Here is a 19,474-nt window from a genome sequence, read left to right as displayed (position 1 = left end):
ATGGATGTATAGGTTTGTCACAAGTCCTAGTCAATTGTCTGGTGATGTCTGTCCAGTACTGTTGTATGTGGGGGCACTCCCACAGGATATGCATGAATGTACCAGTCTGATTACAGTGTCGGAGGCAGAGTGCATCAGGTCTCCTGCCCAATTGGCATGGCAGTGTGGCGTTGAAATACACTCTATGGAGAATTTTAAGTTGGACCAACCGAAGTCGCATCGGGATGGCCACTTCTCAGGGTGAGGCCACTGCCTCCGACCAGTCCTCATCTGCTATTTCTCTCAGGTCAACCTCCTAACTCGCCCGCAGCTTCAACATCGGGTCGGTCCGATTATTGATCAGTTTCTTGTATGTGAAGGAAAAGGCTGTGCGAGCCATGGGATCCAGCAAGAGCCTGTCTTGAAGAGGAGTTCAGAAGGGGGGTATCTTTTGGGAGTGCGGAGTCTATGGCATGACTGATCTGAAGATATCAGAAATTTTCCGACGGTGCTAGCTGATATTTAATTTGGAGATCCGTAAATGATGCCTTCCTGCCCTTTACCCACATATTACCCACAGTGGAGATTCTGATCGTGTCCCATTTATCAAACCCCGCGGAGGTACTGAGTCATCCCAGAAAGTCTGGTTCCCATAGAGGGGTAGCCTTCATTATTCACCCCTGTCAACCCAACCACTGCTGCACCCCATGCCACACTTCCACCGTACGCGCCGTAGGGATGGTCAGGCGTAATTTCCTATGATTAGTGTATAACGCCCTGTTGTCGCCTCCCTTCCCCATTAGCCAATGGTTAGTGCGAAAGCTGGGATCATCATGTCGCCGAACACCCATTGATTTTTGGCCGTGAGTTGTGAAGCCTGATAGTGAAGGCGAATATCTAGCAACCCAATACCACCATCATACCATCCCATATTGAGCTTGTTTGCGGCTATCCGAGGTGGCTTATTGTCCCACAATAACTCTGTCACAGCCGCCTCAATCTGCAAAAAATAAGTGTTACGAACAGTGTTAGGGGTGTTTTGCAAGGCTTAAAGAAAGTGCGGCAGAGTGAGCATTTTGAATAGAGACGCACGTCCCAACAGCGTGAGGGGGAGCGTCTTCCAATGTGTAACATCCGAGTGAAACATCTGTAGCGGCCCCAACAGATTCTGTTAAGAAAATAGTGCGGCATTGGTAGTTATAAAAATCCCCAAATAACGAAAGCCCTGGGACGCCACCGGGATATCATACCGTTGAGGACTTTGTGGGGGATCTCCCCAGAGGGGGTACTTCTGGGATTTAGACCAGTTTATCTGGTACAAAGAGTGCACCCCGAAAATATGAAAAATATGCAGTACGCGACGGAGTGAGCGCACCGGCGAGGCAAGATAAAGCAGAATATCATCCGCGTAGAGTGATATGCGGTCTTCATGTTCATTCGTCCATTTGATGCCCCTGATACCTGGGTCTCCCCTTATCCAAACTGCCAGAGGTTCAAGAACCATGGCAAAAAGGAGCGGAGATAACGGGCATCCTTGTCTCATGCCTCGACACAGGAGGAAAGGAGTGGAGTGATGGTTATTTACTGAAACATGTGCCATGGGTTCTGTGTAGAGCAGTTTGATCCACCCAATGAACTTGGGTCCGAACCCAATGCGGGCAAGAACTGCAAACAGATATTCCCAGGCTATGGTGTCAAATGCCATTTTTGCGTCAAGCGCAAGCAAGATCCTTACTTCCTCCAGTGTGTCTACACGGCCCAATGCACCATGTACTCGACGCAGATTAAGCGCTGTGTTGCATCCTGGCGTAAATCCGGTCTGGTCCGGGTGTACCAGATCGGCGAGATAGGGGATCAGTCGAGTAGACAATAGTTTGGCTAAAATGTTGGCTTCCACTGTTATCAGAGATATTGGTCTGTACGAGGCGCACTCATCTACCGGTTTACCAGGCTTGTGGATAAGCTCGATGGTTGCTGCTCGGATATCTGCCGAGAGGAGGGTGTTTTCATAACTTTCATTATATAGATTGAGCAAATGCGGTGCTAGATTAAAAGCCATGGGTTTGAGCAGCTCAATAGGGAGCCCATTAGGGCCCAACTCTTTACCTGCGATAATGTCCTGAATTGCTTTCTGAATTTCCTTAATCGAGATGTCAGCGTCCAATGTCTCCTTGCCCTGTAAAGAGATACTTGTTACCACGATAGCAGCAAGGAGTTCCGCAGCCATCGAAGCTTGTGAATTATGTGGAATACCATATAAATTTTTGTAGTGGTTCGCAAAAGTCTCAGCAATCTCCTGAGGGTCTGTAATCAGGTCGTTATCAGGCCCCCTAACTGCACGTATCCACCTCGCCGACTGCTCTTTGCGTTCCAACCATGCCAATAATTTGCCGGTTCGTTCGCCCTGTTCATATACCTGATGCCGGGTCGCCAAAGCACGTCTATTGGTGTCCTCCAGGAGATACTATCTATAATCCTGTCGTTTAATAGTTAGCCGGTGTTGAGCATCAGGATCTGGGCCCTGGGAAATGGCATCTTCAAGACCTAAGATCTCAGTTTCTAATTCTAACACCCTCCGATTGCGCTCAGTCCTGTGCCCCACCACAGCAGACAGTGTAATTGACGACTTAACCGAACCTAAATCCTCCTCAAAATAATACTCAGTATCCTTCCGCAAGGTTTCCTTGATATGTGGAATCTTTATTGCCCATGGCTGAATCCATATCAGACCAGGTTGTGGAGTGCGCTGTGTACGAGGACTGCCAGAACAGGGGAATGATCCGAAACCCCCGTGCCAAGCACGCAGAATCAGAAAATTCATACATGTGTTGTGCATGTGTGAACAAATAGTTGATCCGTGCTTGACTGCTGTGTACACCAGACTGAAACATAAAGTGTGTGTCATGGGGGTGCGACCATCTCCAGATATCCACCATCCCCAGGGCGTTAATAAAATCCCATAACTGTGAGCAGTGTACCGAGTAACGTCTGGGCAGGGACCGGTCCAGTAGTCCGTCAGTCGTCAGGTTAAAGTCGCCACCCACAACCAAGGTCCCCACTGGTAAGTTCAACAATAACGCCCCCACATCTGTCAATGTCAAACATACACAGAGACGATGTTTAAAACTCTTCCCTCCCACATACCTGTGCAAGCTGCGTACCTACCCTGTGGGTTCGTCCAAGTATTTTGTATTACATAGGGGCATCCTTTATGAAGGAGGATCCCCACACCCCTGGACCCGGTGGTGAAACCCGAGTGTGCCACCATTCGATACCCCTTCTTATTGAGGGTCATGCAAGAATTACCAATCAAGTGGGTTTCCTGTAACAGCGCTAAGTCAAGTCCCTGGCGGTGGACATACTTTAGCACAATACCTCTCTTGATTTTGTCTCCCAACCCATTGACATTCAATGTAATAAGTTTAAGTCCCTGACCTTTCGCCATTTGTCTCAGATGATAATACAATGTTAATCATGAAGGATATATAGCACCGCAAACCCTCGGTAGCGTCTGTCTGGACAGCCTCTAGGGCTTTAACGTCAAAGACAATGCATTGAAATTCCGCTTCTGTGATCTGGATATAGATGCCAGCTATAATAAACTTATAAAAGCTGCCACTTCGTCCTGCTGCAAAACACCCAACACTGCATCCACCCAACAAATTAAACCCAAACTTGCCCCCAGCCATGAGAACTCACCCCTCTCCCTGCTGCCCTGCTTAACAAGACTAGAACCGCCCTCCACCCCCAACATGCACAGTGCATTTCGCCCATCCATGAACAACTCCAGGGAACGTGAGCTACCCCACTCCCCTTCTATTCACAATAAATAGGTAGCTGCTCCATCCCCCCAGCCCAATTCCCACCCGAAACAATATAAAGTATAGAGGCCCAATATGGCCCCCATCAGTCGTCCAGCGTTGTCCCAGTGTCAGGAGCAGTGCGGCAACAAACCCCTAGAAGAAAAGAACAACCATGCCACCGCTAAACCTGCTGAACGATCATACCCATCAGAATCACTAGTAGACAATCTAAATATTAGGTCAAAGTCCTGAACAAGGGCCAATAACATCACACAGATCCCAGGATTCCCCCTGTCCATCACCCAAGTCTTAACATCAATGAGCACATATTCCGTCACCTTGTCCACAAGTAGGAGCGTTCCAGTGAGCCTCAGCTCACCAGCTTTTTGAAGCACAGCTCACTAGTGGAAATATCCCACAGATGGCTTAATACGGTTTTAATTACACAGTGCTTAAGATATTCTCTGGCTGTACATAATTCTCTAGTGTGTAGTAGGATTATCCATGATTCTCTAACACAAAGCTCTATACCAGTTTGTCTAAAAAGTGGCCAAGTTACCCTAATATTTAAAATTAAAAAAAACAACACCAACTAGTCAAATCCTAACAACTACCGCCCAAATTCCAACATCCAGACTTTGGCCAAGCTCTTGGAAAAATGTGTGCACCGACAACTTTGCAATCACACCAAGCAATTTCAACTGCTTGACCAGTGCCAATAAGGTTTCAGGCTGGGTCATTGTTGATGTTGCTCTGCGATTACTCAATGAGAATGAATCTTGCTTGATCTATCGGCTACATTCAACATGGTCAAACACAAGAGCCTTAAGAATCTCCTAGAATGCAAGATGGGTCTCTCCTGTGCCATTTTAAAATGGTTCTCCTTACGCCAGTCATGATTGGTGTTCCACAATGCGCCTGATCGAAATCCTCAAACTCTCAAACATCCCCTACCATATGTATGCTGATGATAGAGAAATTTAACTGAAAATCACCTCACCTGAAGAAACAAGCATCCCGAACAACACTTGGCTGACTCGTAACCACCTCAAACTTAACACACTCAAAACTGAATTCCACTTAATCCCACCACATAATCACACTCTAACATCAAAGAATGGCTCTCACTTCTAACAGCCTTGAATTGTACCCCATATATTATCAACTCATCACAATCCCTAATCTTGGACAATGACCTTTCTATAAAGAATCACATCAGTGCCTCAACCGGAGGGGTCAACTACCAACTGTTCACATTAAGGAAATTAAAACATTTCCTTTCCACTGCAGATCTCAAGACAGCTGTTCAAGCATTTGTGATCTCCAAACTAGACTATAGTAGTGCATTCCTTGAGGGCCTATCGAAAGCAAAACACCCGTCTCTGAAGGCAACCCTGAATGCAGTTCCTTGGCTCATTACAGGCTCAAAAAGAAGTGATCATATCATCCCAGGCCTCAAAGCACTGAACTGGCTACCCTATAAGACAAGGATCTATCTACAAAGAGCTTACATGACTCATAAAGCTCTTCACCGCAGCATTCCAACCAACCTGCCCTAGAAAGTCATTTTATGTGGCAGGAATAGAACATCATGATGCACAAGCTCTCTACTACTTAAGCCCTACAAAAAAATTTTTTTTTAAATCCCACAGGTTTGCTTTCTTCAGATTGTCTCAAAAATCGGGAACTCTTTTCTACCTGAGTCTAGGTCCAATCCTTTAACAGCCCTTTAAAAAAAAGAAGTAAAGCCTTTACTAATTAAAAGATTCCTTCCTCAATGATGATGTAACTTACTTAGCCTTTTTCATCTGGGGCATTGCTTTTCCGAGAGACTATTTGTTACTTTTACATACCCATTGTTATTTTCTATGTTGCAACTCTATTGTTTCTGTGGCCAATACCAAATTCGGATTTTATAGTTGTGATCCTTCGTTTCAAACTGCGTATCTCGTTATAAACATGTTTGGATACTCATTGATGTTACCTTTTTTTGATGTACAGTGCTCTGATAGCCGAAAAGGTTAGGTTTGCGCTATATACAACTCTATAAATAAGGATTGAAAATTTACAAAGAATATTGGTTTGGCATTTGACATAGTTAGACTACTGTAAGTATTAATTAGATGCCCCTTTCGAGCCAGAATCAGCAGCTTGAATTATTTAACAAGGATGCAGCCCTTCAAAAACACCTATCAAATTAGAAGCAACTGCTTAACACGTCTATCACAAAGCTGCAGTAACTCAGTGTTACATCATGCTCTTCCTCCCTCTTTGTGCCTCCTTAGTGTTAGTGTCTGCTTGTCTATGTCATGTCTCTGTGATGTCATCCATGATTCTACCTGTTGCTGTTCAAGGGATTTATCAGTTACCTGGAGGCTGAGCAGGAAGTTATCTGCTCCCGTTGGGGTTTCTTACCAGACTACATTTCTTCTTTATTGCTGTACCTGACCATCTAATACCAAGAATAAATATACTACTTGAATATTACAACAAGGACACATCATCTTTATTTTACTGAATGCAACACTGGCGATGAGGTAAAAAAGGACCCATTTAAAAGAAAAGGGACTTCAGTGAATTTAAAGAGGTCATCATTTCAACCAAATACAAGAAGAGAAACGTTTAAAATTACTTTTCTGCGTCTGGGTGCCCCACCGGGGTCTGGTTCCAACGGACAGTCTCAACCCGGAGCATTGGAATAACCTTTGCTGAAGTAATACTACTACTAAATCATCTGGCACTAGAGCAAACTTAAAGGACTCCCTGTTTTCATCTAGTGAGTCAGCGTTTTACGTGAGTAACGTTGCTGCTGCTGTCTGTCATAGGTGTGCCTGTACTACTTCTGCAACCTCCTCTTTAAATGAAAGTGTGCATGTGCTACTTCTGGAATCTGCTGTCAGCTCACTTTGTGACTTCAGTTTATTGCCTGCGCAACTTGTGCCAACCTGCTGTTTAAAGGTCTCCTGTTTACAAAAGCGCTACTAACTGGGACCGTTACAACCTGCAATTAAAATTAAAGTGTGCCTGCATCAATCTGCGTGGACTCCGTGTTTGGTAAAATATCAATCACAACGTTGAAGGGGCGCATCTTTAACATAAATATGCACATATACACTTTTGCTACCCTAATGAATTGTGCTTGTTTTCTATAGGATAAGTAAATATGCCTATCCGGGTGCTGTTGAATCAATCGTAAGACTTCAATATATGCCTTGACTATTGAACCCTTGTGAAGACAGCCTAGTATATAGAGGTATTAGCAGGCAGTGATTAATTCAAGTGTTTTCAACCTTAACTGAAGTAACTAGAACATGTGCCTTCGCCATTCACACTGTTTTCACCCATGCAGCTCAGGAATTGGCCGATTATCTCTGCTATATTACCATCCAAAACGATAAGTAGTCAGGTATCATCTAAATCAACAAAGAAAGTAACCCTATGAGACTAAATAAAAAGTATGTCCACTTTCTTAGCACATTATCAGTACCAACATTTGCTGGAGTCAGGTCTGCTAGCAGAGATGGGCATTGGAGGGCGTTTAGCCAGAGTGTTTTCCCACAAAACAGCTCTTCTAATGGCAGGTACAGCCACCTTGGAAAGAAGTCTACTCCTCCCTTGCGGATATGCTTAAATATGGCAGATTTCCCATGGCTTTAAAAATATATTTTTCAAGATAAACTTTCAAGAGAAATAAAAAAAATATATAGTTACTTTGCACATGTGTAGGATCACGTTTGTCTTCGCTCCTTTTGGGCATGAACAATTGAGAATAGTATTGCTTCAGGAGCGATTCATGTTCACTTATCTTCATTTCCATGCTTGCAAAGAATTCACTGTGCATTGGAGCAAATTTGCGGAGATGCTCTGAAATTTCATCAAAGGAATATTCTGTGTCTGCTTCCATTTTTAAAGGTTCATAGTCTTCGGTGATAATATCCTCTGGCCAATCTTTCTATAAAATGGATACATTAGCTATTTTAGTGAAGTAACATGCAAAACAGAGTGTCACAGACAATAATCCAGGTTTCACAATTCTTTCATATTTGTACCATTAAACACAAAAAGGTTGAATATTTGTTTTTTATTCACAGCAATAAGGAACAATATCTTCCAGCTCAAATACTTGTGTCAGGTTATACTGCAAAATGTTTTCACAAGAATATCTAACTATAGCATACATTTATTTAAAGAGGGACAGTATTTTTTTGGTTTACAATTTACAAGTTCCTAGGAGAGAGATAACGTCTTTATATGTTTAGCACACTTTCAAAGCCTTACAAAGATGGAATTTTGCCTCAAAAATGTACCAGTGAAGCGCTGTATCTGCATTACACTTGCTTCCTGATGGGCTGCAGGACCTTACCCCAGGATCACCCTCCATTTCTCATGCCCTAACACAGCAGACAGTTTAAGAACTAGAGGACATCTCTCAAAAGTGAAACAGGGGTTACAAACCATGTAATAAAATTCTGTTTGAGTGAACAAGTTTAAATTAGGGGTGGCCAGAATTCTACGAGTTCCATGGAGTTCCATGAGCGTTGGAATTTAGTATGTCGCGCCGCTTGCAATGACTTTATCGCCAGGAGCTTGTACCCCGCTGTGCAATCAGCACGAATGGCACCACACGGTGTGCCAGAGGAAATGCTTCTTTCTGCCACTCAAGCAGATATTCTAATAGAGCACCAGCTTTCTTATCGTAAGGGGCAGCTTTCACAATGTGAGCGGTAGTGACCTTCAATGACCGCCCACGTTGAGAAATCTCACTGGGAGGCAGTATAGCGCTCAGTTTTTTAGCTCGCTAACTTAAGGTTAGCGAGCCACTTCACAAGTTAAAACTCAGCCATGCAGGGAGGGGACATGGCCGCCGGAAGCTAACGGCCGTAGGCGGAGCTCCCGAGATGTGTGGCGTCTTTGATCCACGCTGGAAGTGCTAGCTAGCGGCTTCTTTGGTTTCCGTTTTCCTCGTCTTTTTTTTCCCTTCGCTCTTTGCCTTTCGCCCTTCACATCTTACATCTTACCTGGAAGTCGCGGAACGGTACGGGCTACCTGGATGGTGAAAAACCCCGGTAGAGCACCGGAGGACCTCTCGGGTTGCAAAAGAATGGAAGCGGCGAGTTCCTGGAGCTCCCGGAAGGCTTTCTCTGCCCAGTACCATTTCGGCAGTAGCTCCCGATCCCGCTCCCTGTTGTAAGGGTGGAAGAGGCACTTCGGAGCCCATCGATTTCTGTTGCAGTAAAATATGAGCAGGGGAGGAGAGTGGGGGAAGCAACGAGTGCGGTAAGAGCCTCCATTTTAATTTTTTCATTGTCTTCAATAGCGAGTATCCCTGGAAGAGACGGGGGCTTGGGCATCAGGCGCTGGGGTGGTGGATTGGGAGGCTTTCAGGGAGATTCCAGAGCTTCACGATCTTGCCAGTAGCAGCGACAGTAGCAGTGATAGCAGTAATATTAGTAATAATAACAATAACAGAAGACTGCAGTGTATGGTGAATAGGGAAGATGGCAAGTTGGAGTGCAGTCTGTTAAATACTAAAGCTGCTATTTCTTCTAAAACTGTGGTCGGGCGCTACACGCTGCACAATAGAGCCCTGGTTAACCTCCCAATCCAGTCTAAATTAAAGGAAGATCCGCCACCAATAGTGGAAGTAAAGGCCAGTATAAGGCAGTCAAGAGATACCAGTGTCCTGAAAGAGGCCCCACAAGCTACTTCCCCCAGGCAAGAGAAGGCGCAAGAGCAAACAAGCAAAGAAAGCCTGTCTTTCCTCGAAGTTAAAAATGACTCCATCGTTAAAATCTTATTATAAGATCTGTAGTACTACCTCCACCTCTACCTCAGCTTCGGCTTCTAAACAAGGTATGGCTGCTAAGGGGGCTTCGGCCTTGGCTACCCTCGATCCTCTTGTTCCAAACTCCATCGGCTTGGACATTAGAGTAAGCAAACTACCCCCCTCTAATACTTTCTCTGATAAGTCGGGACACCCTCCAACACAAGAATGCTTAATAGAAGTGTATCCATTGGTGGAACTCTCAAATAGTTTCTCAGCCCTAGACATACAAAATTCAGGCCTGGAGGATACGCCCGGTACTTCTTCAGAGAGGGGGCAGAGGCAAGAGTATCAAAGTGTCAACTGAAACCACAACTAGCCGGGCCCTATTCTTCCTGATACTCTTCCTGGTATATCTCAGCCACCTCATGCTCCTGTCCCTGGGGCGATGGCTGATATTTTATTGAGTTTGAGGGACGATATAGATAGGAGATTCACAACTTTAGAGCCTAATCAAGAGGCCTTTGAAGCCTCATGTGATCTTCTGGCGTCAAAGATCGAGGAGGTCTCACAGAGAACAGATGCGCTCGAAGCTGAGATACCAAAAATTTAGGAGTCTATAAGTGCTTCCTCCCTCATGATGAATAAGCTGATCCAGCAGAATCAGGAATTAAAAGACGATATTGAGCGGCTCGAAAATCATTCAAGGAAAAATAACTTGGAATTATTGAATGTCCCGGAAGATCTCGAGGGAAGCGATATAAAGAACTTTGTAGTCTCCCTTTTGAAGACACATGTATTAAAACCTTCAGATGAAGATTTGGATCTGTTTGCTGATATTCAAAGGGTCCATCGAGACCCATTTAGAAGATCTGCGGGAAGAGCCCGCCCTAGGAAAATACTTGTAAATTTTCAAACATATTCCGTCAAAGAGAGGATTTTATCTCTTGCCCTGAAAGCTGGTAAACTGGAATGTAACTCGACATCCACTCCTTTTTTTTTCCATCCGGTCTGACGTGCCACATAGTAAAGCTACGAGGCAGTGGGAACTGGGCAAAAGGATGGCTATACTGAACCAACTAGGCGCTAAGATTCAATTAAGATTTCCTGCATCTCTTCGTATTATGTAGGACAACCATTTGTATAATATGCGCCAATTGGATGAAGTGGATTCTTTAATAGAAAAGATCAGAAAGCGAGGAGGCGGAGGGGAGGACGTAGATCATGGCAGAGGTGGAGGAGGGGTTGTTAGTAAAGTACAAATATGGTGAGGCATATAGACCTCTAATAGGGTCATTTAACCTTTTACTTTTATGAGCAGAGAGCTGGGGCTGGCACTCCTCAGTGTGGTTCACTATATCATCATATTTTTCTTTTTTCTTTGGATGTGGCCACACACCGGGATGGAACTATGACCAAGGGTGTATGCCCAAGAGAAAAGGGAGGGTTCCCCAGGGGTATAGAGGATTGAAGGGGTCACAATGGGTTAGAGGGTGGGAAAGGGTTGGCGGGTGCACGGGTGGGGTTGCAGTGGGAAAAAATGGAAAAATAACATCCTCATATCCTGTCTGTTTTTTTGTAAAATTAAAGATGTTTGCCCTGGCCATTAGACCTGGGAAGGAGAAAGAGTAGGCAGTAAAAAAATGACTCCTACAAGGACAACATTTATCTCATAGAATGTTAACGGGTTACGATGCAGCAGAAGACAGCGGCTGGTTATGAAATAGCTTGAACAGTCATCTGCACAGGTCTTTCTTTTACGAGAAACACATCTAAGCTATTTAGAGGCCAGGGATGTCTTTAGCAAATATAAATGGATAGAACACTTTTTTGTCCTCAACATACGACACATAATAAGGGGGTAGCTGTTTTGATCAGAAAGGGAGTTAGTAGTATCATTAAGTCTTTTTTAACTGACTGTTCTGGTAGATGGATCCTGGGACGGGCGGTTTTGGGGGGGACCAAACTTGTTTTGTTATCATAATATGGTCCTAATATAGATGATCCCGCTTGCCTTCTCAGAGTACTCGCCAAACTGATAGAAGTTACAATCCCAGAAATAATCGGGGGAGATTTTAATGTACTTCTTAATCTGCTCAAGATAGGTCTAATTATAGTAAATACGTGGTTGCACCGCGTACAGGACAAGTGATGATCAATATGATCCATGATCTCGGTTTGGTGGATGTTTGGGGAGCCAAGGAAGGAATGGGATCTGGGTTCACCTATTACAGTAAAAAACATGGTCATTCTTTGAGACTTGACTATATTTTCACTGACAGAGCGGGCTTGGAAAATGTGGTAGATATTTCTATTCTTCCATGTATCGTTTCGGACCATGCCCAATAACTTTTTTATATGTCGGTAGTAAATCTAAGCCACCTCTTAGGTGGACGCTAAAAAGGGATATGTTGCTTAATCAGGAATTAACTAGCAACATTAAAGAATCAACAGCTAGGTTTTTTTAGATAATTGTTGGATCCCACTGGCCCAGACACTGCAGGAACGATGTATGGCCCAATCCACTACCCTGACTCAAATGTGACTCATGAAGTAGAAAACCATGAGAAGTCACTCGAGTCCAGGACAGGGGACAGGAAGCAAAACAAAGGGAATGGACGTCAAAAGGCTTCACCCCACGCTGGACAGGACAACGATATCCGACCACCACCTCCACGCCTCTGTATCTAGGAAAACAAGATACACAGACTTACTCCTGAGTCCTAGTCCTCCTTGTACCCCCTTTTTCCACCCTGTCCCATAACCGCACTCCACCATGTAATAAACACGACCTCCTTACTTGTGATTGATACAGGAACGGCTTCGGGAGGTCTCGGCAGCAAGGAGGATGTAACTCCAAAGTTTATCGGAGCTTCCAGTTCCAGGAAGGGGCCAAGATAAAGGAGACTGCACTCGGGGATTCAAAAATCACTAATAAGGGAAACTGGGGGGAAAAAGCCATGTAACTGGGCACAAAACCCCCCAAAAGAATGTCCACGAGTGTCTTTTCCGTCCTAGGATAGGTAGGGTATAACAAAACAACAAAATCCCTCTTCCGGGATCAGCAGCGTTCTCAGCTCTTTCCAGCGCGGCAGAAAACGCCTAAGCGGCACACAATGAGGCGGACTGCCTACAAGAAATGCGGAAGCAGAGTGCGCCGCTTGAAGTCCATGCAACGATTCACGTATCCGGCAAGAGTCTCAAACAAGCGCTTCTTCTTCTCCTGATACCCGAGGAGACTGGAGCCCCAGTCTCACCTCGGTAATCCCAAAAACATAACAACTCAAAGTGCTCCAGGGGCAAGGTGCTAAATACAGGGAAAGGTAGGCGAACGTAAAACAAGGCAACGAGGGAAGGAAAGGGCAGGGTAGTAAATAGAATCAATGCAAAAAAGGGGATCCAAAAACAAGGGAACACGAGCCCGTGAACCCAAGTCAGATTGAGAGCTTAGAGACAACCACCCAGCACCTGGAACCCAAAACTAAAAGATACCAAGCACTGATTCAAGGGAGGGGCGGTTCTTTAATCCCCTCAGGGCCGATCATGTGATGGTTGAGTATAGCCATAGAAGACAGACTAGACCTGGTTCCTAACAATAATGTAGGCTCAACCTCTCCTGACTATGTATGGGATGCCTTTAAGGTTTACATCCGGGGGGTGTTCCACAGTCTGATATCTTTTAAAAATAAGGAAGACAGGTTGAATTTCCCAAAAATGGAAATTGAGATATCCAGACTGGAAAATGCAAGGATGCACTGTCAACCCGAGGTTGTCCCTTTAATCCTTAAGGACCTAGATCGAGTGCGTTCTGAGTATAGAACTAAGTTGGATGAAAAAGTCAGGGCCCAATGGGAGGTACATAGAATGGCGAACTACGAATACGGAGAACGAGCAAGTGCCACCTTAGCCTGGAAGATAAAAGTCGATAGAGCAAAGAATAATATCAATAAGTTAATTATCGATGAGGCTGGTGCAACTTCAAGTAATCATGAAGATATGCAGCAATGTCTTCTTTCTTTATTTTCCCAATTACATAAAGAGGATGTTGTACAAGATACTGACCTTACTCAAGCGTGGTTAAAAAATAATGCTCTACCAGTGCTGACTAAGGATTGACAAGAGATGTTAGAAAGGCCGAGCACCGAAGAAGAAGATTAAGGCTGCAGGGATGGATGCTCTACCAGGAGAAGTCTATAAAGTTTTGGATGAGACAATCATACCCAGATTACATGAACTGTTCAATTACATCTATATTTCAGAGAAGGGAATCTCTCCGTCCTGGAAGGAAGCAACAATTGTGCTCATACTGAAACCTGGAAAAGACCCACTCAAGTCGGATTCCTATAGACCAATCTCCCTGCTAAATGCGGATTATAAGATCTTCACCAGCATTTTGGCAGGGAGATTGGTCAGGGTTGTACTTCAGGTAATAGGTATAGATCAAAAGGGGTTCACTCCGGGACGATATATACAAGAACAGACCGTACAATTCATAGGATGTATAGACCTAGCAGTAGCACAGGCGGAGCCCCTGGCCGTGGCCGCATATGACGCAGCCAAGTCTTTCGATCGCGTCGGTTGGATTTTCCTTCGGGAAACCCTTAGAGCAATGGGCTTTGGCCCATTATTTATAAGAACTTTAGTTAAATGCTATGAAGGCGCTTCAGCCACTATTCTTCTTAATGGGATATTAACACCGAGGTTTAAAATTCAGAGGGGTACGCGACAGGGGTGTCCTATTTCACCCCTGTTGTTTAACATATAAATTGAACCCCTGGCTCAAGCTCTTAGCCTCGACGCTCGAATTATCCCCTTTTCGAGTTCAAGATTTCAGCACCAAACTCGCTCTGTATGCAGATGATCTGCTAGTCTATACTAGCAACCCAAAAGAGATATTTCCAAAAGTTGAAAATATCTTAAATGAGTTTGGCCTGTACTCTGGGTATGCAGTTAACCCTTCCAAAACCGAGATAATGTGTTGGGGGATTGAAGGCTGGGAGAGGAGCAGCAGTATAGAATTGAAATACTTGGGGATCACAATAATGCAGGACCTGGCGAACATTCCCCTGATTAATCTGAGGAGAGTTTCGAAGGAAATCGACCATCTTTTTCTTTTCTTTTCTTAGGTAGAGGAGTTTACCACTTACAATATATGGTCGGGTAAACCTAGTCAAAATGGTAATTCTACCTAAATTGACCTACCTGTTTAGCGCCATCCCCTTAGACTTCCCTGGTAAACTCCTCTGCAAAATCCAGAGCAAGATCAGGAGCTTTATTTGGGCCAACAAGAGCTCCAGACTTTCCTGGAAGAAGCTAAAGAGAAGGTTACTTAAGGGGGTTTAGCTTTACCTGACATATTGTGTTACTGTCTCGCCTTTCAGTTTAAAAATATTCGCTGTCTACTTGCTAGCCCCACAGATAACAACTGGGGGAAGACCCTAAATGCCATGGTCAATCAAGAGGGGGGGGCCTAGATTTCTGTAAAAGTTTGGGGCTCCCACGTTCTTTAAGAAAGTCCGCTTAAAGGTGATTAGATCAGCACTTAATACTTGGCATGCTCTCAAAGCAAGGTGGGATATCAAATATTATTCCGACTTTGCCCCAATGTGGGACTCCCTGGGGCTTGCCTGCTTGTTTGAAAGATAGCTTGGCTGTTCCAATCGAGCGCGCAGGAACTCTGATATGGTCTGATTTAATTTCTTCAGACGGAGTTCACCCCTAAAAGCAAAGATTTGGGATTCCTTTTCCCGATTTAAGTTTATACAACTTTGCTCATGGTATGCGGCTGAGAAGGCAAACATAGGCGGGAATTGGGAGGTGGAATATAAGCTCCAAAATCCACCTCCCATTAATAAGGAAGTTGGGATATGGTATAGGAGCCTACTTGATAGGGAGGATATTGAGCTTCCTTCACCACACCTAAGGGCCAAATATGATTGCGGTGAATCTGCATCCTCCGGGCCGGCGGAAGCCACCGCCGGCCCGGGGGGATGCGGATTCACCGCTGCGGTGATTGTAAAGACCCCCTCCAGATTAGGATGGCTGGGGGGTCATCGGCGGACAGGAAGACCGCAGCGGAAAAGCTCTAATATGGTGGCGGTGTCTATCAGACACCGCCAGCCATATTAGGATTTGCTTTGGGACATGCCTTTCCGCAGCGGCAATGCCCCCACAAAAAGGCATACAGTATTTTCTTTGGGGGCCTGTTGCGGGCCCCCAGGGTGAAGGGGGGGTGGGGAGTGCACATGGGGTGTACCTATGGTACCCCCCTGCCTTTGCATGCACAAAGCAGCAGGCACCGAGCGGTGCCTGCCGCCTTGTGCATGCAAAGGGAAAACATGCATATTTAACCTAGCGGCGTAAGTATACGGGATTTGATCGCCAGGTTGGCAGTCACATCCTAATTCCGAGGGAGGGAACGCCGCTGCCCCTGTGGACGGTCCCTCCACCTCGGGGGTGGAGGACTGACGCAGGTCCGTCCGCCATCCTAATTGGCCTTCTAGTTTGGAATTCATCTGTATTAGAAAATAGTTCTGAAGAGTTTTATTTTTTCTCTCTTAACAACCTATATAAGTTTGTTAAGTCTGCCTCCCTGAAGAAGAATCATTTTTACACTATCAATAGGTTGTACTATATGCCAAAAAAATTCGCAAAGTTTGCCTCAGATCCACCCCCTCAATGCCCTAAATGTTGTTTGATATAAGCAGATGACCTCCACATGTTCTTTGAGTGCATTCAGTTGAAGGGCTATTGGCAGAACGTGGAGCTTGAACTGACTGGAATTTTTAATTTTAAGGTCAATCTTGATCCGGCTCTAGTCATATTTGGTATAAGTGCTGATCTTGTAAATTGTATATCTAGCCTACAAACGGGTCTATTTCTATGTTTGATTTCATTAGCCCGAAGGGAAATTTGTAAATTATGGAAAGACCCTGCTTCTCCTTCTTATGAGGTTTGGGCTGCACTGAATATGGCGAGATTGGACCAAAGGGAGGGCAACATCTGGTTACCTTTGGTATGTTGGGGCACAAAATTGGGGCTGGTTTAAGATGGTCCGATGATTACACCAAGCCTCGTACAAAAGAAGCTGGCCTGGTGGGCCCGAAAGTGAATGCAGGAACATGGACCCAGGGTGAGCAGGATCAATGGGGTCTATTATGTTACAATTGCAGACTATTACGGTGGTATGAGGACTAAAAAGTAAATAAATAAAAAAATAAAAAAATAAAAAACTCAGCCGTGCAGCGGTAGACGGATTCGAGCTTGGAGTGGGCAAAACTCAGCAAGCTCCACCGGAGGAGCGAAGTTTCCCACCCACCCCTAGTTCAAATGTCTTTCAAACAAATTATGGCTGAATTTTAGGCTATGATTGATTCTTTTTTAAATAAATGTGGAGTACCCAAGATTCCCTTTTTAACTAAAATCAAATTAGATCTACCCATTACTAAAGATTAAATTCGATTGGCCATTAAATGTCTTAAACAAAAAAATCCCCAGGACTGGATGGCATTCCAGCAGAATTCTACTAAGAATTTCAATCACAACTTATTCCTCATCTGTTTAATTTATTTACCTTTTTTACTTCCACAGGGACTACTACAGGTTCTTTTACTGAAGCGTTAATTGTTGTTTTGCCTAAACCTAATAAAGACCCTTCACTTGTTTCCAATTATCTTCCTATTTCCTTATTAAATCAACATTGTAAGCTCTATGCTAAAATACTTGCACCTAGGTTAACCTCTGTTTTAGATTCTATTATCCATCCTGTTCAAACAGGGGTTATGAGAAATAGATATTCTGCAGATACAAGAACATTACTGCATGTTATTGAATAAGGGTCCATTTTACCTTTACTGGCAGAAGTGTTAGCATTGGATGCTAAAAAGCCTTTGACAAAGTTAGTTGGCAATTTTTAATTTGTACTTTATTTGCATTTAATTTTGGTGATATATTTATTTATATGATTGATGCGCTTTCTTCTACTCCTACAGCTCATTTATTTATTAATGGCAAATCTTTTCAGAGGTACCAGACAGGGTTGTCACATTTCCCCGCTATTATTTCTTCTTGTAATTGAACCTTTGTTTATTTCAATTAGGAATTGTAATGATATTCATGGTATTAATATCAAACAAGTTAATGTTAAAACGTTAGCATATGCAGATGATATACTTTTATTTATAATTCACCTATCTCCTCACTTCCTCCTTTATTTGAGATTATTTCATCGTATTTCTTGATTTCTGGTTATAAATTAAACACTAATAAAACAGAATTGTGTTCCTATAAATATTCATTTCACCTCAGATATGTTGCCCTTGCAAGATATAATCTGGCAAAGAGAAAAATGTAAATACTTAGGCATTTTGTTTTCATCTTCTATGAAAACTACGATATCAGTAAATTGTGAGTCTATTGTAAGTTACATAAAAGATAAAATATCTAAATGGTCTTCACTTCATCTTTCGTGGTGGAGGAAAATGGAGTCCATAAAAATGACTATAGCAGCAAAAAAAGGTTATTCCTTAACAATGATTCCTACCCAATTTCCTATGAAGTTTTATAAAGATATAGATCGGCATCTTACAAAATTTCTTTGGTGCAATAAGGCACCTCGTATTTGTTATAAAAAATTAAAATAACCTAAAGGTGAAGGAGGTTTTGGTGTACCAAATTTCTTGTGTTATCACAAAGCTTTTATATTAAAACACAATTCTTTGTGGTTTTACCATTCTCTTTTGAATAATCCCCCTACATGGCTTTCTATAGAAAAGAGTTTAATTAAGCCTTTTTCCTTTACCTTCTTTATTAACTATGTCCAATATATCTATATTTTTCGATAAATCTGTTATTTGGAAGTCCACTAAGTTAATATTACATGATTTTGATTACATTTTTCAATCACCTATGTCAATTACTGAAGATGTGTCATTATGGTATAATTCTAATATAAAAATTACCAAAAATGTTAGATTTTGGCACTCATGGATTAAGGCTGGTATTGTTTGCCTTAAAGATATTTATCATAACAATGCTTTTATCTCTTGATGATTTAAAGGAGACATTTAATTTGCCTTCTTCTGATTTATTTAAATATGATTTTTTATGCAATTCTATTTTAGATTCATTTCCTCATTTTATACCTTCAAATGTTCAGTCAGATTTATCAATTTATATTCGAATTCTCTCTACTTTATCTCATGCTGTTTTTATATTATACAAAAAGATGACTTCCTCATTTAAGGGTGACAATATTAATACACTTTTAACATTTTGGACTAATGAGCCTTCTTTATCTTTACCTTATGAAGCATGGAAAACTATCTGCCCTAAAAGTATTTCAGGATAGGATGGTTACCTGTTTCACTTTATCAAACAAACTCATATGTTTTACATAATTGCCTATGGTCTCCACTGAGATTGTTTCAAGCTAATCTCCTCCCGACTTCAAAATGTTGGCACTGTAATTTACATACTGGTTTGTTAAAACATATGCTTTTGAATGCCCTTTTATTTTTTAAATGTTGGACTGAAGTTCGGGATGTTATAAAAAAGATACTTAATAATAGTGATGATTTATCATTTAATTTGCTAATTTGTAAATCTGTAGTTCTTTCTCATAAATTTACTGACTTAGAAGGTTAACTTTTAAATTTTCTGTTAACTGCAGCGTTAAAATCCATTACTTCATGTTGGAAAGATGTTTCATCCTTATCTGTTCATGCCTGGTGGTCATGGGTTATTTTTACTAGAAGAGGAGCCCATTTATCCTTAAAAGGTGTTAATCATAATTATTGATGTCTATGTATCTCGTTAAAATGCATTTTGTCTTTAAATTACAAATTCATTGATACTTTTACATAGTTTCTCCTTTATTTGTAGTTCTATTTTGCTGATTATCAATATCATATGTATAATTGTTCCTCTC

At 42.8% G+C, this 19,474-nt stretch overlaps 1 protein-coding gene across 1 annotated transcript in view; it reads right to left on the bottom strand.

The window, feature by feature from the left end:
* The window catches only part of LOC147661152 (uncharacterized), a 515,544-nt gene that overhangs the window by 180,333 nt on the left and 315,737 nt on the right, over window positions 1-19,474 (bottom strand). Inside the window, exon 3 of the mRNA XM_086951279.1 lies at window positions 7,494-7,734. Coding sequence (XP_086807405.1) covers window positions 7,494-7,734 — 241 coding nt within the window. The remainder of the gene's footprint in view (window positions 1-7,493; window positions 7,735-19,474) is intronic.

This window comes from Lissotriton vulgaris, unplaced genomic scaffold (assembly GCF_964263255.1).
Source record: "Lissotriton vulgaris unplaced genomic scaffold, aLisVul1.2 SCAFFOLD_368, whole genome shotgun sequence".
NCBI classification, from domain to species: Eukaryota; Metazoa; Chordata; class Amphibia; order Caudata; family Salamandridae; genus Lissotriton; species Lissotriton vulgaris.
This window is presented reverse-complemented; position numbering and strand designations above follow the sequence as displayed.